The following is a 25883-nucleotide window of genomic DNA, read 5'->3' as shown; positions in this document are numbered from 1 at the left end:
CCTCCACCAATTTCTAGGGAGGCTTGTCTCCTCTAAGGCCTGTTCTAGTTGGTTTCAAAGGGACCCGCCTGCCCTAGTTGTCATCATTTGACCAAGATTTACATGTTACTATTATATAATGAGAAGTCTTTTCTTTTTTCTTTTTTCTTTTTTATATGCAAATAGGAATTTTAAAGCAAGAAAATTTTGCAATCAGAAGTTACAATTATTTTTGGCTGATGAATTAGTATCTCCCAAAACATGAATATCAGTACATCCAATTACGAGAAAAAACTTGATTTCCCCAGAAAGATTATGAAAGGCTCANAAAAAAAAAAAAAAAAAAAAAAAAAAAAAAAAAAAAAAAAAAAAAAACTAGTGCATGCTTCGAAATGACTATTCAGCTCAGTGCAAAGCGACTAAAAAAAACATAGCATTACCTCTGAGAACCTTTAGCCGTTTACTACATCTTCTGTGAAAGAATGTCAAATTTACAAATCGACACACCCAAAGAAAGCCATACATAGAACAAGGTTTCATGCGTGATTGTTTAAAGGAAATTAAGACTATACATTACACTGAGTGGAGTAAAAGGAAAAGGTGTCAAGCCTCCATATCAGAACGAATTGGGAATTCCAAGCCTCGAAGTGCAGGAATTTTCTCCAAATCCTCCTTCGAAAACAATGGGAAAAGCCACAGTGCTGCCTTTGTCCCGAATACCTTAATGGAGTAAAGAACACGAGACACAACATCAATATAAGATCTAAATATGAGACTAGATTCTGTCAAATAAAATCCCACGAGAGGATGCAACAAATGTATTCAGAGGCATCGAGTTCAAATAAAATCCCAGAATAACATTGTGGTGTCTTGTTTTTTCTTTCCCCCTCTTCACAGAGGAAACCAGTAATATGTCCGTTTCTGTTTCCATCACAAACTGCTGCCTCCTGATTCAGCAAGGGACGTAAAACTATGCTTTCCCCAGATAATATAAAATCGTAGCAAACAAATAGAAGTAGAAATATTTTCACAACAAACATATAAGATGATTCTTAATCCTACAGATGTGAAAATTATTATATATTAGTGAGGGAACAATTCAAGATGGCATATGCAAATGTGTATTACCTGCTCAAAATTTTTCTTCTTTCCTAGGTCATACTTCCATTGACTTGCTCTTCTCTTCTCGTGAACCTGAAAATGTAATAGTGAATGAGCACCTTTGCAAGTAAAAAGGGAAGACTGGCATCTGCAGAGCTAAATAAGACATGCAGGTCTCCATAACCACTGACTGAAATTAGTATAAGAATGTTCTTTATCTTATTTGTGGTTTACTTAAATTTGAGGTTACAATGATGCACGCTTGAAAGAATGTTATAAGAATGTTCTTTATCTTATTTGTGACCAATAATCCAGCTATTCTAATTCCACCAAGTAACAGACATCTTGCACTTGTGGGAAAAGACTAACAAAATAGAGAATGCTAGAGGAATAAATGAGGTTAAAACAGCAATCACCAGATGGGGCCTGGAGGAAAAATTGATAATCCAATATGAAGCAGAACAATTAAAGAGAAATAAAAAACAAGTGAAGACTTAAACCTCATTACCTCAACTGATGTTGTGTTGCTCATCAGGAGAGATGCATGCATAACTACGAAACAAAGAAGACTGAGTGCGAAGGCTAAATTAAGAACTGCATCAAGGTAAAGACACATAAAAAATGTTGGAAAATGGAAGGGTTAAGTTTAACATTATAGAAACATAAACTGTAAACCAGCTGAGTTTCTTACCAAAAGCTAAAAAAAGGATTACAAGATTGGCAGGAGAAGAACCGGTGTGGCTCTTAGCTTCATCAAAAAATTTGATAAAACTAGGCAGCAAAACAAGTGTATCCATTGTTGTCTCCAAGAATGTGTAAAGCTTGGGGGGAAGCAGGGGGCAAGTAAGTTAACAAAGAGATTTCACTCAGCTATATATATGTATGTATATATATATATAACACATACATATATACAATATAATTTTCTACAAGCTTTATAATCCAAGCCAAGTCTTGTATTATACATTGATTATAAATATGAGAGAAATCTATTTTGCTAAACATGATAGGACAAAACAATTTTGAACTTCAGTTATTATAAACTTCAAGAAAGGAAATCACAAAATAGAAGACGAAGCAATTTCACCAGCTTGTTTCATTTAAGATTATATCGATCTTCTTCTGGTGAGCTTACGAAAGAATAAATAACCAAATTATCCATCTCTAAGGAATTACATGTGACACCAATAAACAATCTTTCATCTTTACCGATGCAACTACTCCATATTCTGTGCACATTCCAAAAACAACAACCTTATCATGCTGAGTTCAGTCAAATGTAACGGAGACCAATAACTCTACTTCCATATTTCTATGGATTTTCCATGCTACAAAAAAGGGTAAGAAAAAATACTAAGACCAAAAAAAAAAAGTCTGTAGCTAACAGTCAGGAGGTGGGTTGAGATTTTACCAAGAAAAGAAGAAAGAATTTGTAGTTTCGTGCTCCAACACAATTAACCACCCAAATACAATGATGATCCATCTTAAGAACACATCTTTGACCTACAGATCATTATAGCAACATTTAAGTGCCTTCAATAATTGTCAAAGTAAATATTAAGAGTGAAGTAACATTCATAAATAAATCCAGAGAAATAAATAGAATCCATGGGGTGGTGTGAACAAATAAAGAGATGCAGGAATAGTGTTGGAGTTGAGTAGCATACAAACGGAGCAATGATGACAGCGTGGTGGTTTTCCATTTTGGCATCGACGACAATAGGTCGTAGGTCTTCTCCCGGCACCATCTAAATCCATTGGTGCCTGTTCCGGCAATGACGAACTACCAGCCTCCATATTCTCTGCTTCACTTGCCAATGTCCAATTTTCCGGTACGGAACCAGGATCTTCGAGGAGTACCATAAAGTAGCTCCACGACAAGAGTAAAAGCTGCAGAGTTCACACAGTTTGTCTCAATGTCAAAGTTCCGCCCATCAGAATAAGCATCATTGTGCATCTAACTGAAAAATGTATGATCCCATTTGTAGAGGCTTCTACAGCGGAAAATCCTAAAATGAAAACAGACTACGAAATGCAACCAGCTTGGACTCTACTATTTAATGGATGCACAACTAAGTTCAACAAACGCGAACAGTTCACTTCTAAGGCACTTGGACTCGTTTGAAGTTAAACACTCCAAATGAACACTGAAAATCTAGTAGAATAACCCAAAAAATTGAAGTGTATAGAATCAGTACCAGAACATGAAACAAAATGATGATAGAGAACGCGAGGAAGGAGTCGAAGCCGCCGACGAGTAATTTGGGACCCCAGGTGAGCACTACAACCGCATCGTAGGACACTGCAACAATGGCGAAAACCAAGACAATCATGAAGTAGCCAAGGAACTTGAGGCCCGAACAGAGCTTGAAAGGGTTGATAACTTCCATTCTTTGATTGAATTGCCGACCAAGGCGAAGAATCGGAACAATTGGAGCAGATCTTCTGCTTCTTGGCGCGAAAAGTCGCTTCCAGATATCGGACGCCAGATTTAACTCCGTCCCTTGATTAGCAATAGCGTAGAACTTCCTCTGGAGAAATTAAAGAAGAAATAAAGTTCCGACGAGATTTGCAGAGTCCCCACCAGCGGGAAGAGATCGAAGCGTGTTCAAGAGGGGAAATTAGCTAAATTTGCGTAGCATTTGAGACTCAATTCGACTTGTTGTATTGTTTCTCAGTTGGTACGGCTTGAAATTAGGTTTAAATTTGCAAAATTTCGACAACCCTAATTGATTTAATTATAGGTGATAGTTATTAAAAGAAAGGAATGGTTTTGGAATGAAGCAGAAAGGTGTTAGAATGAGAAGAGAAGGAGAGGAAGATTTGAAATGAATGAAGTTGGGAAGGGTTATATTATAATCAAACACTCGCATCTGTGTATTATTACAACTCTGTTTGTTTACACAAACCCCACTACAAGCACAAGCAAGCAATCCACTCACTTTCTTCCTCATTTCCTAATACTTACAACTTACAACTCCAAAACTTCTACTCTTCTTGCTCGACTTGCTCAGCTGAAACACAGGGTGCCTGCATAGCTTCCTCACCCCTTTTCTCAGGCTTAGCCACTCACTTGTTTCATATCCTCCTTCTCTGCACCCGCTTTGTAATCCCCCGACTCCGTATCGAATCGGAGTACTTCTTCCAGAGGCCGAATGGTATTGTTCTTCTTCTTCTTCTTCTTCTTCTTCTTCTTCTTCTTCTTCTTCTTCTTCTTCGTCTTTCTCTTCAAAGCTTTCGAATTTCCCTCCAGAACTGTAGTCAACTCTATTGAAACTTGCAGCGTTCGCAACCGAATTTGGCGGTTGCTCCGTGGATTTGCCACTGGTTGAGTTTGAAGACGTCCTATTGATCTCGGGGTTAGGAGTATCCAAGCAAGAAGACGGCTGCTTGCCTTCTGATTCTTCCCTTTCTTGGAGGATCTTAAGAATAAGGGTCTTCAACAAATTCATTACTTGTACAGCATGAATTAGTGCAGTCAAAGGATCAGCCATCTGCACCAAATTCATAGAATTGCTTTTTAGTTCATAAGAGTAGAGCTATATTTGTGATATTGCTAGCCTACTAGAAAGAGATTATCATCTACCCCGCCACACACACACACACACACACACACACCTGAGTCATGTTTGGTGCAAAAACCATAGCAATGTTGCGTGCATTCATCTTGTTGTGTGTCTCCTGTTGCACAACATCTGCCATCAAATTGATAGCCCAGTCAAGGATAGCAGCTTCCATGGGAGGGAGTAGCTTAACAAGTTGAGTGCAGTCTTCCTCTGTGTTGCAATGCATCACTTGTTCTGGGGTTAGTGTATCAAGCACCCCTGTAGGGAGCTCTCTAAGCCATGCCTGTAGATGACACAAAAACTACCTCTAATAAGATCATACAAAAATATGATGAAAACAAGAAGCCATGAATATCAATTTGCTTCGCAGATCCAAATTTGGGAGTAAACCTTAAAGAAAGGAAGGTTGATGATATCAGTTAAAAGCTTAACTATGAAAATACCTTGATCAAGCCTGCTAAACAGTGAACATCGATGCCTCGTGGCACTACGCCACTGTTTAGTTGAGTTCGAACAAACTCTTCCTGACTATTCTCAGCATTTATTCGAAATATTCCTTCTGCCTTCAAAAGTGACAAAAAAAAAAATAGTTAAAAGTTTTGGAATAGTGAAGTCAGCAAGCTAGATTATTGTACCAAGGGTGATGGATACACACCTTTAGACCTCCCTCTGAATACAGCCGTTTTTGCATCATAAGAAGGATTGTTGGCACACTATTTCCTCTATCATCAAAAGAACACTGCATTGAGTTCGCAGAAACTCCGTATACGCTAGCACTGGATCACAAGCATGCAATTGAGATTTATGAGTAATTACTTAACATAGAGGGAAGTAAACAGATTTCAATTTGAATTAGCAATGTTTAAGTTGAAAAGGGTATCCTAGTTGAATTAGAAGCATCCATCCTTCATGAATTGCTCTTACTCTTGCTCAAAACTCCTTCACTTTTGCATATAAGGTCTCATAATCCAAAGAAAGTTCAATATTATTCCCCTCTTCAGTAAAACCAAGCTCAGAAAGCCAAGGATTCTTTGGATGTTATACATGATAAACATTGAGAGAGAGAAACACAACACGTGGACATTCCGTGTCCTGGTTGTAGTGCTGGAACTTATTCAACTAAAAGGATGTGCAAAGCAGATTCTATGTTTTAGGAAAGGCATTCTAAAGCAACCGGCCCTCTTTGGAACTTTGGAATGCCTTCCAAACATCACCTGTCGTGGTCCCTCAAAAGTTGCAGCTTCACATCTACCTCTGAGATCGCACGTATTTCAAGAAACCTCAAGAGACAGAGATATGACATATGGTAAAAGTGAAATGCGAAACATGAAACCTAAAATTCAAAGCTTCCAAATGATTTCAATACAAAGAAAAAGAATGGGCAATCCACGAAAATCAATGAAAGCCAGTAAACTATGAGTTCCCCTCTTGGATTTCCCCGTTTTTGCCTTCAATTTGACCAAAGTTTTCAGAACTCCTTCAAACAGCTAAAAGAGTAACTTATTTCCAATTTAACGACAATCCCATTTCCAAAAACAGTAACCCGAATTCTTTGCAGAGAAGAAACGAATTTCACAAAAGAGCTCACCTGGCGCTAGGCACTCTGGTTGGCACCTCAGGCTCGAATTCTGAAGGCAAACCCAGAAACCCATTGAACCTATCGAACGTAACATGAGAAACATGCCTCACATTCACCGGCGAGCTAATATCCATGGAACAAACTTCATCCGTTTCCACACTGCAAACCAAGGATTTCCGCAGTGCCGTCACCAAAATGTCAAGAATCGGAAACTGACTCCCATTATTACTATGCGGCGTAGCTCCCTCCTGCTTGTCCTCATCACTATCAGAGACCGAATTCGTCAAAACCAAGGCATACCCATTTTCATTTACCCCATCTCCATAGTAATCGTCCTCTTCTTCCTCCTCCTCCTCGTCTTCTTCTTCTTCCTCCTCCTCATCGTCACTATCATAATAAGAGCTCGGCGGCGGAGGCGGCGGCTTAAATTCCGGAACTCTGACGTGTCCGCACGATTTGGATCGAAATAAGCGAGTCATTTGTGATAGTCGCTTGAAAAAAAATTGTGGGTTGTGTTTGGTTTGTTGAGAGAAGAGGGGTTTGATTTGGTTGAGGGGGAGGGGGAGGCGGAGAGGAAGAGGATGATGATGGATAGATGAATNGGGGGGGGGGGGGAGGGAGAGAGAAGAGAAGAAAGGGGAATAAAGACAAGTGGTTTGCAAATGAGTGTGGAATTTGTTAAATTTTGTTGGTGTGATCAAGTTTTGGAAGCTTTATCCCTGTTTTTGGTATACATTACAGAGTGGAAATGGACATGGACATGGAAATGGAGGGGAAGAAAGATAGATAGATAGCAGCAGCATTTGGAAATGGGACCCTTTTTGCTTCGAATCATTGCCACTTCTCATGTGTCTTAGATTTTTTGGCGCTGTACACTCCCCCAAGTGCAAACCTGTTGCCTGTCTCATCAATGCCTTTCTACCGATTACTCCATTTGTATACCCTCTTCAAACCCTCTCACCTTTACCACTTTAGAATTACTATGCCCTTAACTAGTTAGTTGAATCGTGTTTAGATTCTATTATTGTTATATATGTCACATTTCTTTAATAAAATTGTAGCTGAATTTGAAGCAAGGTATCAAATTTGTAGTTGAATTTTAATATTGTATTAAGGGGAAAAATGCATAGTGGATATGAAGGGGGAGGGGGATTTTGTGGATTTATTATGAAATAATGTGTGTAATTATGTATGGTTAATGAGAGTGACATGGGCACATGGGGCTGTGGTCCTTTTGGACCCTTCCATTGTTCCCAACTCCAAAACCCTAATTTTACCCCCCACAACTACCATTACTCATTTAATTAATGAACCTAAGCTTTGTAATCATTCTACTTAGAGTAACAAATAACATCACCCACTAATAATAACCAACCTTATTAACACAGAATGTAATTTTTTAAAAAAAAATTAATTAGAAAAAAAGAATTAGAGAGTTAATTTTTTTTTAAGGAAAGTAAAAAAAAAAAAATAATAAAATGGGAAGTGGGAAGTGGGGTAGAGTAGCAATTAGTAGACACATGACATTAAATATAAAATGATATAGACACGTGAAGCGGCCCGGAAATGTCACGGAATACAGTTACCTGTCAGTCCTCCGCCACCGCATGATGTTGAACGCACGGTGCCCCTTATGCGGTCCCTTGTAGAAAATAATGGATGATATAGCTTGATTGATAATGATATTGCACTAAAAAAATGTAACGCTTTTGGGAGAGTTTGTCCCTTGTAGCATCCACCCAATCTTAGTGTCCTCTTCCATTCATACCTTAAACCTAAGCTTCTANGGGGGGGGGGGGGGGGAGGGAGAGAGAAGAGAAGAAAGGGGAATAAAGACAAGTGGTTTGCAAATGAGTGTGGAATTTGTTAAATTTTGTTGGTGTGATCAAGTTTTGGAAGCTTTATCCCTGTTTTTGGTATACATTACAGAGTGGAAATGGACATGGACATGGAAATGGAGGGGAAGAAAGATAGATAGATAGCAGCAGCATTTGGAAATGGGACCCTTTTTGCTTCGAATCATTGCCACTTCTCATGTGTCTTAGATTTTTTGGCGCTGTACACTCCCCCAAGTGCAAACCTGTTGCCTGTCTCATCAATGCCTTTCTACCGATTACTCCATTTGTATACCCTCTTCAAACCCTCTCACCTTTACCACTTTAGAATTACTATGCCCTTAACTAGTTAGTTGAATCGTGTTTAGATTCTATTATTGTTATATATGTCACATTTCTTTAATAAAATTGTAGCTGAATTTGAAGCAAGGTATCAAATTTGTAGTTGAATTTTAATATTGTATTAAGGGGAAAAATGCATAGTGGATATGAAGGGGGAGGGGGATTTTGTGGATTTATTATGAAATAATGTGTGTAATTATGTATGGTTAATGAGAGTGACATGGGCACATGGGGCTGTGGTCCTTTTGGACCCTTCCATTGTTCCCAACTCCAAAACCCTAATTTTACCCCCCACAACTACCATTACTCATTTAATTAATGAACCTAAGCTTTGTAATCATTCTACTTAGAGTAACAAATAACATCACCCACTAATAATAACCAACCTTATTAACACAGAATGTAATTTTTTAAAAAAAAATTAATTAGAAAAAAAGAATTAGAGAGTTAATTTTTTTTTAAGGAAAGTAAAAAAAAAAAAATAATAAAATGGGAAGTGGGAAGTGGGGTAGAGTAGCAATTAGTAGACACATGACATTAAATATAAAATGATATAGACACGTGAAGCGGCCCGGAAATGTCACGGAATACAGTTACCTGTCAGTCCTCCGCCACCGCATGATGTTGAACGCACGGTGCCCCTTATGCGGTCCCTTGTAGAAAATAATGGATGATATAGCTTGATTGATAATGATATTGCACTAAAAAAATGTAACGCTTTTGGGAGAGTTTGTCCCTTGTAGCATCCACCCAATCTTAGTGTCCTCTTCCATTCATACCTTAAACCTAAGCTTCTAATTTAAATAATAATTGAAACTATATAATTAGGTAAAACCAAACAATGATTTTGTTCCTCTCACTTCTACCCAACTACCCATTGGTTTGGTTGTGAACCATCATTTTGTTTTTAATTAGGTATAACCATACACAAATATTTATACATTTTATACACACTGGTAATGTTCATTTAAGGTCGAGAATTCGTTATAATCTATTCCAAACAGAAGAGAAAACCGGTAGAAATTCCTAAGTAAGACGAGTGATGACGCAAGGACATAGAAGGAGAAAATTTTCCGGAGATGGTGGATTGGTTAGATGAAAGGAGAGAGGGTGGAATGGTTGGATGATTTTATTATGTTCATGCCTTAAAGCCCACTTGGGTTGTTAGGAGTTGGTTGTGGGCTGGGCTTCACATCTAATGGGCCAAAAGTTATGTTAAAGCCCACTTGGGTTTTGGGTTTTGGGTTTTGTCCTCCACAAAAGACAGATTCCATTGTCCCACTCAAAATTTTAATCCAATTTTATTTTTCATATTTTCATAAATCAAATGATTTAACGTCGCCACGTATTTGAGAGACCGTGACCACCTACTACTAATATTTCTCTCCATCTGTTGCTATTAGGAACATTGCTTTACAATTCATAACAACACAATTTTTGGTAGTCTGAATTGAGAATGATATTTAAAAATTTTAAATCCAATCAATCTCAATCCAAATCTAGCTACTACTGTACAAATTTTCACATTATTTTGTATAAACTCCCAATAAAAAGAAAATAAAGTTATGATTCGTTTAGAACCTTTTGAATGAAAATTGAAATGACAAAAAGCAATTTGCTATTTAATAATGCTGAAATTGTTTTAATAAGGAACAACCGAATCAATTTAATAATCACAAAAAGAGGTTTATTCCATTGGAATCTTGTACGAAGTGTGTGCCACTTTTCCAAGTTTTATTCAAAAAATTAAACAGATTTTAAACTATTATTTGAAATTAAAATGGGATTTAAAGAATGAATTAATTTGAAGAAAAGAAGGAAAGTTGAAATTCGATATTAATAATATAGATTGGGTTGCGATGATTATACACTGCGATTCCGAAAAGGATCTTAAGACAACCAAAAATTTACAGTCTTGAATTTTATTCGATGTTCAGAATGAAACCCGAAAGCAACCGACGTGGTGGTGGTGGTGGTGGTGGTGGTGACGGCGGTGGAATGAATTTTCACGGTCAATCATGCCCTGGACGTGGCGGAACTCCTCGACGTGGCAAGGAATGGCGATGGTCCCCTTCTGATCGAATCCGTACTCCTCCTCCGCCTCTTTGAGAAGTTGCATGAAGCGCGGGTGATTGAAGTACATAACCGGGACCACAAATCTCTGCTGCTCTTCCTCCTTCTGGCCCACTCGGACCGCCAAGCAGCCTTTGGGGACGGCGGCGGCGGCGGAGTGCTGGCGTCGTCTCTCTCCACCGGGCATCCGGAGGGCGATAATTAGGTGTATTAGTCGGTAGGGGAAGGGAGAAAGGGAAAAGGGGGAATTCAGAGGGGGAAAGGCCAGGGATCAGAGGGAGAGGCATGGGGAATTAGGAGAGAAACAGGGGAGGCGGAGGAGGCGGAATTGGGAGAGAGCTCGGGAATGGGCATGGCTGAGTTGTGTGTTAATTACATTACAGAGAGAAAGAGAGGGAATTAGGGTTGGGTTATATAGGAAATTGGGAGTCAATTCAAAGCCATACAAAGTGGAACCCTTCTTTCATTTCCCCCAAAAAGCATCCACTTCTTTCATTTCCTATTTATACCCTTTTCCTTTTCCCTTTCCTTTTTCTATTTAATTACTATTCTTTCTAAATAATAAATAAATACTTTTCAAATTATAATCTTCTTTTTCTAGGCCATACAAATAGAAGAGGGAGCGGACAATATATATTTTTGTAATTAAATGAAGTCATTTATTAGAGGCTCAACTAGTTTGTGATTTTTGAGGGAATAATAAAAGCTTTATTTATTTCACAAAACGACGGCCTATTGTAGAAGCAACAAAAGAGAAGACACGTGTATGTGGAAGGAAGGAGGACACGTGGATAAGTGGGAGGGGCCCACAGAATTGGAAGAGGCGACATGAGGATGAGCTGTCGTTCTGTGAAGGGCAGAGAGAGGGAAACGACAAGTCGACAGGTAATATTTAACATCTACATTATGGTCTTACTGTATTCGTCAACTCTCCTTCCCCTCTACGCAAGGATTCCATTGCTTCCACAATTAATTTATTCGTCAACACCACAAAATAGCTTAAATTACCAATAAAATATATATATATATATATATATATCCAAAATCCATTCATTAGAATATTGAATAAAAATAGGGATTATGGACAGCAATTTGATATTTTTGAGTGAGTTAACATGTTTCAAGTCTTAATTTTTACCTAAACCTCCTAACAAGTTTTTACTCCAATACTAGTAGGGTGTGTTGATTAATGGTATTGGTAGCACATCACACTTTGGAGAAAGAATATTAAGAATTTGCGATAAAGGTTTGGTGGTAAAAGCATCTTCAATAAGGAAGATTCTTTAAAGATTGAAATGGGCAACCAAATCAAATTAAACCCATATATATATAATTTCTAAATTATCACTAAACTAAAAGAAAAAATTTAGAAATTCGAAGGGATTATTATAAGTAAGATATGGAATAGGTTTGGTATATTTGGTTGAATTTTTAATGAGTGAATCTTTCTTTTAATTTAGTTTTAAAATCACAGATATTTTCTTTTGAGGACATCCACTCAAGTACTATCAACTACTTACTAAACAATTTTTTTTTTTTTTTTTTTTAAATTTAATTGATCAGAAATGGTGTTACTTCTAGTACAAATAAAGACTAAACACAGTTTTTTTTTTTTTAATAGAAAAAGAACTAATTAAGACTAATAAATTTTGGTAAGGGGCTGTTTGTTTATGGTAAAAATTAGAAAGAAAAGAAAGAGCACTAATTAGGAAATGAACAATAATGATGTTTGTTGAAAATTATGGATTCGTTTTTTTTTTTCTCTCTATTTTACTTTATTAGTGCTATTTGGAATTGTAAATTTATTGTGATTGCTTAGTTTTAGTAATGGACATTTTGTTAGGCTTCTAATAAAATAAAATAAAATAAAATAAAATAAAATAAAATAAAATAAAATAAAATAAAATAAAATAAAATAAAATAAAATAAAATAAAATAATCAATAATTTAGTAATGGACATAATCTTATCCAAAAAAACAGAGAAGAATAATATTTTATAATAATGGGATGTTCATTTTGTAAAACGAAAGTAAGGTCTTTGGGAGTGGCCAATAAGCTTTTGACCATTTTGGGCTAATAATGGGTCAGATGTTGGGCTGGGCCCAATTAACCTGAGGATATCGTTTTAATCAGGATAATTAGAGCAGCTAAAGGTCCAGTCCAACTTTTGAAATTTATTTATTCTTCTAAATCAAAAGTGTTTTGTTACTAAGCACTAATAGTAAAAAGAAATGTACGAGACGAGTTTTTTAAAAAGCATTTTCTAAAGTATTGGAGTCACAAATTTCCAAACACAATTCTACCCCTCCTGAGAGGGGGCGGCCTGCAAACTTTTTGTTGGAGAAGGGTACCTACAGCACATAGTCCTACAACTTCAAAATTTGACTTTTTCCCTTTTCAATGAACTCTCTCATCATTTTCAAAATCCAAATAGTACCAAAAACAAAAAAACAAAAAACCAACCAATTCAAAGTCAATAACTAATGTGTCTGTCTCTTTCCACTCATTAAAAACCATAAAATAAAATCCACCAAAATATATGAACCAAAATGCCGTTTTTCAAATTCAAACTGCATGCTTCATGTTCATCCATGGATTCCAACCACAAATCAAATCAGTGCCAAAAACACATAATTTTATGATGATTTACCTGGCTGGGGTCGTCGTTGAAATTACATGTATCCAATGGAGAATAGTCTTCTTTGATCAATCTCCTAAAAGGCTTCGGAGATTTATATGATATCAAGAGACAAAGCTATAAAAAGCTTCAAACCGTTCATCGTTTGGCAAGTCAAGTCTTTGCTTTCTTTCAGATAAAAAAAACACATAAACCAGATAACTTTTTAATTTTTGGACCATCGATGTGGCTCGCACTCAACAATGCATGATTTGTGGGTTAATCATTTCATTTTTTTTTAAAGAAAGCAAAGGCTTTATGTATGCGTGTGGGGATCAAACAATGCCATTAAAAGTTAGATACCTAAATAAGAGTCAAAAAGAGGCATTTACTTCTTTAATCAGACAGCATTTACTTTTTACTCTTCTTTTCAGCACTTCACTTTAAAAGAAAGAAGTTTGAATCAACAAAAAGATTTTTTCTTCTGTAAGCAATGAAAAGGATAATAATAATCTTGCTTCCTAATGCATAACTTCTTAAAATCCCAAAAAGAAAGTATAATATAAGAAGCTTAAGGCTTGAGGAACCTGGATTAAAACTTCAGAGTTAAAACATTTGGACTCTCTTTCTATCTCTAGCAACCTCTTTATATGATCAAAACACAGAGCGGCGAAGAACTGGTAAGCACACAAAAATGATGATAAAATGAGTAGCGAATAAGGTCAAGAAATAATAAATTCAAGTTTCAGTTATTTCGTCAAATGGGATTCTTTTTTCCCTTGCAAAAATGCAAAAGTTAGCTTCTAATATTTTGCTTGAATGTAATGTGTATAAATAACCCTCAAAAGAGAAGTAGAACTTAGCTTATAGCAGTTGGCAGTTAGATGAGAAAATCAATCTAATCTAGTAAAGGATAACACTAAGCGGGAAAGGAGCAAACAAACAGAGATTGAAACACAAAACAAACACAAGCTAATAATGTGGAGTTCATGTTGTTAAGTTAAAATGTTAAGTGTGGGGCGGAAAAAGAGATAAATGATCTTTGCATTTGTACTGTGAAAACCCAAATGGAAGACAAAAATATGGGTTAAATAAGAGTTAAAAGAAAGACATTTTTTTTTTTGAAAAAATATAATGTTGGGGCCAAACATCAAGCAGGAGTAGAAGAAGAAGCTGAAAGAAGAGAAATCAGAGAGAGAAAGCGAGAGGAAAAAAAAAAAGTGAGAAATGGTGAGACAATGTTGGGGAAATTTTAAGACGAGAGATCTGAGAAAATGGCAGAAAGAGACAGATGGGATACTCAAAGCCATCATGAGGGAAATCTGTGTAATAATTGTAGAGAGAAAGGGTCTAGACTGACAACAAAACACCATCATAGCTCAATTAGAAAAAGATTANCACAAGTCACAATGCATCAGTAATATGAGCATAATAATAAGTAAGGTACAGTTGGGTTCTCGATCCTATTAAAAAAAATAAAAAAAAAAGGAAGAAGAAGAACAGTCAAATAACTCCATCATTATAGCCCTCAGATCTCCACTCAACATAACTAACACAATCTTAACACAATTAATTGCTGTAAATACCAAAAAAGAAAGATCAACACCTGGTGATTTAACAGCGAGAGCATTAAATTATATCAAGAACCCACAAAGCCAAAATGGGGAATGAACTAAAAGGAATGGAAAGATTAAACCTTGTTTGATCGGAAAACCAGCAGCATTTGAGAGAGTGGATCAGGAATGGAGACAAGCAATTGGGGGGAATGAAGCCTGGTCCGACGACAATAATGAACCAAATTATAACCGAAAAAATAAAATCAAAGAGAATTAAAATGGATCAAAAGAATTGTCCTCGAGCCAGACAACATTCCCCTCAAAAGAGAAAAAAAACCTCCATTTTTTCTTCAGATCTTCGTACCCTTAAAAAAAGCTCTAAAACCCTCGAGCAATATTTGGCTCTGGGTTATCTTATTTTTTTCCCCTTATCTCTCTCCCCCTAGAGTTTCGCCCCTCTTCAAGGGGGATGAGAAAGAACGAGTCAGAGAGAGAGAGAGAGAGAGAAAAAAAATTTGATAATTATGAAAGTGAGAAAGGGTTGGGGGTTTGGAAGGGTTATAAGAAGAGGAAAAAAAGGAGTGAAAAGCCAACGCTGTAAAAGACAAAAACATGGGGGTGGACTTAGACCCACCACCTGGGCCTCACTTTTCACTTCTAGACATGACCACGACCCCATGCACCCTCTCTCTTCCAACCCCGTTTTCAATTTCTTATCCAACGGTTCAAAAAGACACATACAGATCTACAATTTGCACTTAACCATCATTAATTAATAATCACTATTTATGCGTAAATCTAACCAAACAGATTGAGAATGGATCAGCAAGAGAGGTCCGATCCCATAATATCTCGTGTATCAGTATGGTGCTATGTGTAACACTTAATGCTTATACGAACGAGTAATATAAAACTTGGTCAGGCTGAAGTCCTCGGGTCAATCTGTGGCCGACCTGGACATGCTTGCCCATGCTGCGACTGTGGTCCGGATTTATAAAGATGGGCTTCGAGGGTACTTTAGCCATGAGTAAATTTTTTCAAAAGCAATGACAACCACATTATTGAAAACTTCTGTTTCAAGATTTAGAGATTGATGGGGTTGGAATGATCATTGGTGGAGAAGCGAAAGGTGTAAACTTTTGATTAATAGAGACCGTTGGATGGATTGTGGTGATACGGACATGACGAAACGATTGAAATCCAGAGAGAGAGAGGGGAAAAAGGAAGAGAGAACGGACATACAATTAATGTATTTAGAAAGGGAATCAAAAAGTAAAGGAGGAAGAGAAGTCAGAGGAGTGGTTGAGTTATTGAGCTGCCCGATAATCCAATTCCCATTAAATATTTTTGTCCACTTTTTGTTATCAATCTCATTCAATTTTTGAATTCCCCGTTTGGGTTTTTAATTAAACCCATAAAAAAGGAAATTTTGAAAAAGTTTTTTCTGAATGTGTATGAAAATGAGGGACCCTCGTATGCCGTGTTTAACTTTATAGACAGTGCGAGGAATTCGAGGAGATGACCGACAAATGGCCCTCACCACCTCAGAAGAGAGAGATAGAGAGAGAGAGAGAGAGAGAGACACAGACAGACATAAACATGAACATAACCCTAACTCTCTCTCACTCTCTCTCTTCCTTTCCAACTTTTAAAATGGGTTTGTCTCTCTTACTCTTGAAAATGTTTACTTTGTAGAGAGAGAAAGAGAGAGTGAGAGGTCAAAACGACAGAGGAGGGTCTACACTCGCTTTCCTACCACTGTCTCATCCAAAGTTGCCCAAACTGACACACCCTTCAACCATTTCCCAATTCATCTCTGTATTATACAATACAATTCCATGTCCCTTTCTTTTATTTTTCAACCCAACCCGTGAATCTTAATCTTCTACTTTAACTGAATTATTAAATATAATAAAAGCGAGTATAACAACAAAGGAAAAAAAGAAAGAAAGAGTGATGATGATGATTGAAAGACACATTGTTGATGAGATGATGATGAAGGGAAATCTGGGTTTGAATTAAATAATAATCCAAAGGGCAAACAACACAAGGTCTTCCTCTTCCTCATCCTCTTCCTTCTTTTTCTTTATGGGTTGACAGAGACAAGCCATGGCCTCCTCAAATCAGATGCCCTTCCATTCTGTCAAACCACTCAAAAGGGAGTTTTGGAATTCAAAACTTCAAAAAGTCTTGAATTTTTATCTTTCCCTTATCACGTGGGTCGGTTTTATTTCCTTTTAAAAAAAATCTTCCGGGGAATTATATTTGTGTTTTGAATCATAATTACCTCCTTTTTCTTTCCCCTCTCTCATAATCGTTTACACACATACCTAAATATGCTTTTTTTTTCACACGATAAAATATCCTCAACTTATCTCACTGCGTTAGTGTTAGTCAAAACCTTCAATAATCCTTCCAGAAAAAAATATAACAAGATTGTTTCTTCAAATTCACAACAGTAATCATGGAGACTAAGTTGTTATTCATCAATAGGAATATATATATTATTTAAAATTGGGGAGTGATTGGTTTGGGAGCGTACCAGGGTGTAGTTGTAGGTTTGAGAGTGGAATCACACCACGTGATCTCTGCAAAATGAATCAGCAGCACACACATACAAGGCTGGGTCTTAGGCTTTCACCATTTCTGTTGAGTAGATTTTTCTGAAAAAGCCATGGCCTCCCAAAAACTACCAATCATTTCATGTGAATTTTCATTAGCAGGCTACAAATATCCTAATTCATGCCTCATTTACACACATTTAAAATTGGAAATTAACATTGTTTAACTTTGGTGATATTTAAATAAAACCTCAGATTTTCTAACTATTCCATTTCCAGTTTCATTCACTCTCTCACACCCACCCAAACAAAGCCCTTTTTGTTCACAGCCCAAAGGACAAAGGGGGAACCAGTTCAATTTGAAAATATTGNTCTTTATTTATTTTTTCTCTAAGGGTATATTTATTTGGTACCATTAATTTTGAGAATGTAACTTTCAAAAGTTAAAAAAAGAAGAAGAAGGTTATTCAGTTTAAAATGGTAATCAGATGAGTTCTTGCTAAACTAATTATTGGCCATCTAATAATCCAAATACTCAATCATTTGAGCCCCGCAATTTTTTTTTTAAATAACTAGTAAATTGAAACTCAGCTAACAAAAAAAATCCGTAACATTTCTTTATTTATTCCATATATATATATATATATATATTCCTCTTCCAAAAATAAATTTTTAATAGAAATATGTTTGAATAAGTGTATTAAAAAGTTATTAAATGTTATTCTTATGTGTTGTGTAGCATGCTCTCAAGAAGCACTCGTCATGTATATTAACCAATTAAATACTTGGGAATAATTAATCATAACTTAAAAGAGAGGCTTTAGAAAAGAAAACTGAAAGACAGTTGAATTCGAATGATTTTCCACATCTTTGGGTTAACAACATAATTAGCCAAATTTAATGCTGCATTTAAAAAAAATAGCAAAATGTATTTGTTAATTAAAAAAAAAAAAAAAAAACTTAATATTTTAAATGACTAAAATACCCCCAAATCACAAATTTAATGTTTTAATCAAAGTATTAAATACAAATTTAAAATTTTAATGACTTAATAGATATAATTCAACTCCATGCCTAATAAATTCATTAGGCCTATTTGACATTTAAAAAAAAAAAATTAAAAGCCAATTAAACACAATTAAAGGTCAAAAGAACAATTGGATACCTTAAAAAAATATAAGTACCTATAAAACAAAAACATGAATTAAATAAATTAAAAAACAAGGAAAAAGAAAAAATTAAGAAGGTTTATATGAGGTTTATAAAGTATGTTGTAGACTAGTTTATCTTGAGTCTCTTATTTGGGCCAAAATGATTGCGAGTCATTTACTTATCTAATAGAAGATTGCTCAGTTTGGGTACCAGTTTTTATGATTTTGGTTTTGATTTGGGTCCTTCACTAATATAATCAACATATGGGAACATATGGGGTGATTGGTAAAGAAATTCGAATCTTTTATCACTTGCTTAAGGACACGTGTTTGAACTAAATTAGCTAGCCTTAGTTTGATTTCTTCGGGAGTTTGAGCTATAAGAAGGTCCATGTACTAATTTGTTTGAAACAACTCAACCCCATCTCAAAACTATATACAATTTTCTGGACTTTCACAACTTCTCATAACAAACGTCCTTTCTTAAACCATATCGACCATCTCTTTACCAAACAATGTATAAATCTTTACACCGCTTTGCCATCAACACATTTTCCAAAATAAAAGTTGTTTGAGAGAGGGGCATAATGCTAAAAAGAGAATATGAAGATAAAGGAACAAACAACCAAACAACAAAAATGACCGAGAAATTGAGATGAATTGAATGGTTTTGAAGTACGGATGGGTAACATTATTACTCTCTACCGATTAATCCTAGACAGACTAGAAAACCAAAAGAGATGTAAGCCCAAAAATGACAATGCCTCCCTCTTTACGCCATGAAGCTTAATCCAATCCTTTGGGGGTATTGTAGATGAAGTGAGGGGAGGGGTTTTGAAGTGGCAGTTTTTTATTGCATGTCGTCTCCAGCACACAAATTTGACTTTGTTTGGGATAACATTGGTTTTTGCCACTCTCAAGTTTCAGATTGGTTGTGTTCAGAAATCTTACCCCCAAAGCAAAAACAGGATAAGTGATCCGAATTTATCACAACTCAAACCCAAACCGCCTAATACAGATAAAAACAGGCGTCACTCTCTGTCTCCCTCTCAGGAACTGACAATTGGAGGGTGGAATATTGAAGAGAAGAGGAGGCACGGCCTTGTGAAAATGAAAGCCAAGGGAACTATACGATTACACACTATTACCTCAACTAATGACATCAACCCCTATTCCTCATTCATTATCAACAACTCACCTGGCCAAGCTCTTTAATAAGGCATGAGAAAGAATTTTATGTTCTTTATACTTTTTGGATTTTTGTGCTGCTCAGGAGAATGAAGTTTTGTTTAACTAAGTTTGGTCAACATAATCCAAGACAAGCTAAGATTTCTTGGAATCTATATTGGGCAAAAGATGAGTGAAGAGTAAGAATTTTAGAGCTACAAACACCCTGACGGTATTCAGTAGGTTTAAGTTCATATATCCTACTTCTTGTAATTACAAAATGTTAAAAAAAAAAAAAAAAAGCATCAGATTCTAGTAGGAATGATGTCAATATCTTGTTTGATAAAAATGTTTACTAAACTATATGATATATACTGAACTACCTACTTCTTGTAATTACAAAATGTTAAAAACAAAAAACAAAAAATAAAATGCATCAAATTCTAATAGGAATGATGTCAATATCTTGTTTAATAAAAATGTTTACTAAACTATATGATATATACTGAACTATGTCACAACTTTCCCAATAAATTAAAAACAAGCTACATCAACTAGTGGTTTTCATAATGTGGAAAATAAAATAATTAAATTGCTTTTCTCTATACACAGTTTTCAACCGTATTAGCTCAGTGAAAAGGAATGGTTTATCCATTGAAAGCAACTTGTGCAAAAGGTAGTCATGGGGCATAAATTATTAGTTTAATTTTGAAATGGCTATATTTTAGCATTGCTTTTCTATTAAATATCACTAGTTTCATACTAAACATAAAATATATTAAAAAAAAAATTCAATTAAACCTTTCAAATGGAAATAATTCAAAGAGTAAAAATTGCAATAATTATTCAAATTTAAAGTAAAAGTTATAAATTTATCAAAACTAAAACGTATTTTGGTAACATTGAAACTCGTAAAAATTTAAACAATTTTGCCAAGTTCACTGTGAATTTTGATAACCTTATGTGAATTAAAAATCTTTTCAAATCCCAACTCCAAAACCTCGTAGTACAGTAAAGGGAAACAAAATTTCAAAACGTTGTTTTAACCAAAATAAGAATAATAAAATTAATATAAGAAAATATCTGCGACGTTTCTTTCAAAAAGCTACGGTTGAAATCACTCCACGTGGCGAGCACGCAGAAGTTGCTTAAGGAAAGGAGAAAAAAAAAAAAGAAAAAAAAAAGGAAAAAAAGAGAGAAACCAGCACTCGAGTAATTTGTTGCCTTGCAAGACTCGGAAGCTGATAAAGCAAGACCCTGAAGCGTGTCGAGTATTTAGACAAGTAACTCAGCCATAATCCACTCACAGTCCGCCACGTCACCGGACACAAAATGATGAAAGACGTGTCGAGACGCTAAGCTTGACTTTGGTGCATATGGCGACATCCCATTGGCTGTCGTGTGACAGGTAAGGGGTACTTGTCCTTGGGCAACTTATCTTATTGGTTGCTAATTTATTATTGTTTTTTTAATTTGCAAAAAAAAAAAAGAAAAAAAAAAAGGGTTTTTGAATTTTAAGGAAATAAAGAAAGCTAAAGTGGGGTCCCATGCTACGGTGACTCAACCTAATCCCCACAATATTCTTGGTTTATTTTTCAAATAAACTACAAAGCTCTAGAACCGATTTTTAAATTATTAAAATTTTCTAAATAAAAAGTATGTCAAAACATTAGTATTAAAATATGAGTGGGATGGAAGGGACATGATTCATGTATTTGGTATTAACTATTATGCAGATATGGACAAGACTTAAATCAATAAGATTGACAAAAATTATTGATATACTAATATATTTAATAATTTACTATAATAATTAAGTATTAATCATAAAATACTTATTATCAATTTGAAAGTGGATAATTTGATTGAACAAAGAAATCTTTGTTCATTTCTTACTTAGTGTTTTGATTTTTTAATTTCCTAAAACTGGTAATTTTTTTAAACGGTTTTCAAATTTATTTTTCATTCTCAAATTTAGAGGGATCAAGTTCCCCATATAGAATCAATTCCTGTTATTTTTTTTTTAAAAAAAATGTATGGGAAGATTTTTTAAAAAAAGAAAATTAAATAGTTAATTTTTAGTATTTCACCGAAAAATTCTCATTTAAAGAGAAACTTCTTGAGCCTCCTAATATAATAATAAAAAAACAATAGTAATAATAATAATAATAATAATAATAATAATAATAATAATAATAATAATAATAATAATAAACCTATCAAATTATCTAATTGTCAATTTTTGTCGTCCAAATATTCAATTATATGGTTCAAACATATCAAATTAATGAAGTTGTTAAATAATAAAACTGCCAATTTAAATATTATGTTTGTTTAATAATAATAATATTATAAAAAAAATGGGATAACCGGGTCTGGCAGAGTCCTAGTTTGGTTCACAATTTTTTTTCTCAACAACATCCTAACTATTTCCCCCTCAATTTAATATAAAATGTCAATTGTGACTTTGAATTTCAATTTGGTCGACTTAAATAAATGTAGCAATGTCTACCTTTGTTAAATTTCTTATAGCTTTTCACAACAATTTTTTATTTTTAAACAAAAGAAGTAAGAATATCACAAATTGTACAACTGTTTTTAAAAAATAAAAAAATAAAAAAAAAATAGTTGAGTAATTTTGTTACTAATTCAATACAATATACACTCTTTAGGTCTGTCATCTCTAAAATCACACATAAAAATATTTTGTTCCAGTAAATTACACAAATTTCAAGATTTCTAGGAGTCAAAAAAACGTTTTTAAAATTTTAAATACAAAAACTAAATTACTTATCAAATGAACTTTCCTTTTTTAAAAAAACAGAAAATTAAAACCTAAACTAAAAGAAAAACTAATTAGGTATTAAAGGGGCTCTAAATGAACCCGTAAAACAAAGATTAAGCTATGAAGTATCAAGTACCTCATTATTTTCCCCCTGCCTCAAGTTGTCTCAAGGTCTGGTCTACGGCTTGGCTTCAACTGTATAGTCAAATAACGTAAAAAGATTGGTAAATACTTTTAATTAAAAGCTATGCACAATATATTCTGAAACAAATTAGAAAAACAAAATACTTGTAATATACATCTAATTACATTCACAAGGCTACTCAGATCCTATTACAAAAAAGAAAAACAAATCATAAAATACGATACTTTTTCTTTTTTCCTGAATACACACACACACACACACAAATTAAAAATAAAACAAAACAAAAATCCGAGGAAGCAAAGCAAATGCCAATAGAATTATCCGAAACAGAGGAGAAAATAATAACCTTCCCTAGCCAAGAAAGAAATTCTCTCTTTCTATCAAGGACCCCACCAGACTTGGATATAAATGATGCATAAAATAAGTGAGCAAATATATTAGAGATATTGCAAATCATTCACTCTCCCAACACCTGGTTTTGGAATAAAGCCTTGTGGTGTCCAAATTGAATCTTAAGCAGCATGCTAAATGATGATGATGCCGAATATTCTCCTCCAGAATCCATGGCAGAGGCTTTTGGCATGAGAAAAAAAAGCATGAACAGAAGAAGGTTCAGTGAAGAGCAGATCAAATCATTGGAGTCAATTTTCGAGTCTGAGTCAAGGCTTGAGCCCAGAAAGAAGTTGCAGCTAGCGGGAGAGCTGGGGTTGCATCCACGCCAGGTTGCAATATGGTTTCAAAACAAGAGAGCTAGATGGAAGTCAAAGCAGCTTGAACGAGACTACAGCGTTTTACGAGCTAATTACAACACTCTAGTTTCCCGGTTTGAAGCTCTTAAGAAGGAAAAGCAAGCTTTGGCTATACAGGTATTTGTTCTTTGTTTCTATACAAAAACACCGTCCGTTTCTAGTTTTTGCTAATCATTGTTATTTCTTTACTTCGGCCAGTTGCAGAAGCTAAATGATCTCGTGCAGAGGTCCATGGAGGAAACTGAGAGCTGCAGGGGAGGTCTCTCCTTAGAAACTATTGATGGCAAGTCTGAAAATGGCCACAGAACAAAGTATGAGTCTGAAGTAAAACCTTGTGTGTCAGCTGAGGAGAAATCAGAACATGAACTAGAGGTTCTTTCCAACTATGGTAGTGGCACAAAGGAAGCCTATCTTGGATTAGACGAGCCCCAGTTCAGGGAACCTACTCAGGGCTCCTTGATATCAACACCAAATTGGAGCAATTTAGAGTCTGAAGGGCTTTTCAGTCAGTCCAATACCAATGGCCAGTGGTGGGACTTCTGGTCGTGAAAANAAAAAAAAAAAAAAAAAAAAAAAAAAAAAAAAAAAAAAAAAAAAAAAAAAAAAACCATAAAGGATCTGTAAACAAATAAAATTCCAATCTTTTTTTTTAAATAGATCATCCTAGCAATGATTTCGGCTCAAAGGACGAGGAACAGTTCAGAGCATAGCGTCTTCTATCAAGGATAGCAATGATTGTAATGTGGTTGTTTCAAGCACTGATGCTCCAAAATTCACCATAACTTCAGATGGAAGTCAGAAAATATTCTGTGTATAACCAAAAAATTCGGTGAGCAACGCTAGGAAATACCACCGGCAAAGAGTGCTGCCTTGGAAAACTGAAACAATATGCTCATATGCAGACAGGGGTGCAGTCTGGAGTGCTTGCAGTGTGTGAGAGTTCCTTTCTTNTTTTTTTTTTTTTTTTTTTCTCTTCCCTTTTCGTTGTTTGGTTGGTTGGGGATAGGGATGGGGGGTGACTATGCAACTCTATATTCATATGCTCAGTTATGAACTAGAAGTAGTGCTCACTTTACACAAAGATTCTCAGTTTTGTGGTGCTTCTTTGGTATTAGTGTCATCTCACGAAAGATTTAACCCAGCACATAAGGAAACCAAAGGAATAATGTCAGTAAACTCTCGGATTTTAATGGTCGAATTTGATATCATGGAGATTATTCCTATGCTGAAAATAGCTAGAAGATGTCCGTCTTTTCCATCGTAGGTTCTTCAGAAGATCTTTTAATCATGTAAGATATGCTAAACATCATCTAAAACGTAAACAGTAATAGCAAGTCAATGTAACTTCATATTCGGCCACCTAAAAACTAAAAGGCTTAGATAAACTAACCCTCAAAAAATCCTAGTCGGAGAAGGCTTGAGAATGCTAATCAGCGAATGGTTGATATAAAACTTTACATCATGAATTTGAAGTCTTGTTTTCTATCAACAAAATGCAAAAATGAGCCCTGTACTTCATCATTTTGCTAGTACACACTTCATCCAATTTCTGAATCCTCTTCTAGCCCTCAAATTTAATGACCAGTCCCACTTCATCCTTCCATCTACGTCAACTATTATTTATGAGCAGACAAGATTTATCCACTGGCAACATTTTTCTTAAATTAAAAGCACATTCGTCCCCTTTCTTCAATTTCAACTAGCTAAGTTCATGTTAACTACAGATAAGAAGGTAAGTTTTACAGAATTACTTGATAAGAACATAATAACTCTTGTTCTTGAAAGCCAATGGCAGAAGTAAGATTTTGAAACAAATTTTTTATGACCCACCTTGAAAATTAAGTTTCATTTTCTTTTTAATAACATTAACCGAGTGGAAAAGAACTCGCGCTTGAAAACAAGTGGTCTCCCCCCTTAACATTAAGTGCTCTGCTCACCGCCTGTACTAGATCAAACTTTTATGAACGCTCAGTGCTCACCATAATTTCTAGGGTTCACGGAGAAACTCAATGAAGGCAGCATTTATCGCTATAGTGAGTTCAATTCTAGGACGAATTAAATGCCACTTTCACGGCCTAGATTCGAGTCTCCCAATTCTATATGTAGAATCCCAACCTACATCGTTATTTGTTTACTTAAATCATACTCTTATCTTTCTAAGTTAGAAAGAAAATGCAAGTAAAACCAACGCAATAACAACAGTTAAGCACAACTTAATCGGTATTCCTTAAAGAAATTTCATGATAATAAAACTTGAACTGAATTTGAAAATGTCGGAAGAAGAGGATCAAACCTTTAGCATTGGGAGCTTCTGTTCTTTCGATCTTAGAAACAGGAGGCCGAAGCTCCACGATTTCCCGCTGGAATTGGCAATATAAACGCGCGGTTCTGAACCTAATGCAGACGATCACTGCCAGATCCCAAATCGTCAATTAAAAAAAAAAAAAAATCAGAAATCCTCAATTATTTGGCGGTACTTATTTTACTTTTTAAAATGAATTTTGAGAGAATTTGAAAATAATAATAATAATATGTTTTTTTCAGAAATTGTAAAGTTTTTCCATATTTTCATAGACAATTATGTAAGTTGCCTCTAAGACCAAAAAGGTAATTTAATGAAATAAATAAATAAATAAATAGTTATTTAAAAAAAATGAAAAAAAGAAAAAAAAAAAA

At 35.1% G+C, this 25883-nt stretch overlaps 4 protein-coding genes and 1 long non-coding RNA gene across 9 annotated transcripts in view; 1 reads left to right on the top strand and 4 right to left on the bottom strand.

Annotated features, from left to right (window-relative positions):
* The window catches only part of LOC111790625 (probable protein S-acyltransferase 12), a 6945-nt gene extending 3085 nt beyond the window's left edge, over positions 1-3860 (bottom strand). For 2 of the 3 annotated variants that reach the window (XR_002814506.1, XM_023671610.1), the window contains exons 1-7: positions 3279-3860; positions 2748-2970; positions 2492-2583; positions 1772-1901; positions 1589-1674; positions 1108-1173; positions 552-699 (exon numbers count right to left, since the gene is read on the bottom strand). Coding sequence is in view for 2 of the 3 variants with exons in the window: in XM_023671610.1 (XP_023527378.1) it covers positions 583-699; positions 1108-1173; positions 1589-1674; positions 1772-1901; positions 2492-2583; positions 2748-2970; positions 3279-3470 (906 nt within the window). In the remaining variant the exon portion in view is untranslated. Of the gene's footprint in view, positions 1-394; positions 700-1107; positions 1174-1588; positions 1675-1771; positions 1902-2491; positions 2584-2747; positions 2971-3278 lie in introns of those variants that run through there. The other variant, XM_023671611.1, reaches the window with a different exon arrangement.
* A 49-nt stretch (positions 3861-3909) lies between these two features.
* LOC111790618 (rho GTPase-activating protein 5-like) lies at positions 3910-6816 on the bottom strand. The gene is made up of 5 exons (XM_023671598.1): positions 6235-6816; positions 5302-5422; positions 5090-5209; positions 4699-4929; positions 3910-4574 (listed from the first exon to the last, which is right to left on the bottom strand). The coding sequence occupies exons 1-5, from the start codon at positions 6702-6704 to the stop codon at positions 4038-4040; spliced, it is 1479 nt and encodes a 492-aa protein (XP_023527366.1). The 5' UTR covers positions 6705-6816; the 3' UTR covers positions 3910-4037.
* Positions 6817-10335: 3519 nt separating this feature from the next.
* LOC111790311 (auxin-responsive protein SAUR32-like) lies at positions 10336-10662 on the bottom strand. Its single transcript, XM_023671169.1, has one exon. It carries the CDS (start codon positions 10660-10662, stop codon positions 10336-10338), a length of 327 nt encoding a protein of 108 aa, XP_023526937.1.
* A 2354-nt stretch (positions 10663-13016) lies between these two features.
* Positions 13017-25645, bottom strand: LOC111790638. Of its 3 annotated transcripts, none has more exons than XR_002814509.1 (5): positions 25501-25645; positions 22450-22508; positions 17192-17312; positions 14790-14865; positions 13017-13770 (listed from the first exon to the last, which is right to left on the bottom strand). It is a non-coding gene; the product is annotated as an uncharacterized LOC111790638 (long non-coding RNA). The 3 variants fall into 3 exon arrangements; XR_002814510.1 differs by having other exon boundaries at positions 13017-13282; XR_002814511.1 differs by lacking the exon at positions 14790-14865 and having other exon boundaries at positions 13017-13282.
* Positions 22879-23791, top strand: LOC111790629 (homeobox-leucine zipper protein ATHB-12). Its single transcript, XM_023671616.1, has 2 exons — positions 22879-23324; positions 23406-23791. Exons 1-2 carry the CDS (start codon positions 22980-22982, stop codon positions 23754-23756), a joined length of 696 nt encoding a protein of 231 aa, XP_023527384.1. The 5' UTR covers positions 22879-22979; the 3' UTR covers positions 23757-23791.
* Positions 25646-25883: the final 238 nt, after the last annotated feature.

Source organism: Cucurbita pepo, chromosome LG03 (assembly GCF_002806865.2).
Source record: "Cucurbita pepo subsp. pepo cultivar mu-cu-16 chromosome LG03, ASM280686v2, whole genome shotgun sequence".
Classification (NCBI taxonomy): domain Eukaryota; kingdom Viridiplantae; phylum Streptophyta; class Magnoliopsida; order Cucurbitales; family Cucurbitaceae; genus Cucurbita; species Cucurbita pepo.
Note: the sequence above shows the minus strand (reverse complement) of the source record. Positions and strands in the feature narration are given on the sequence as shown.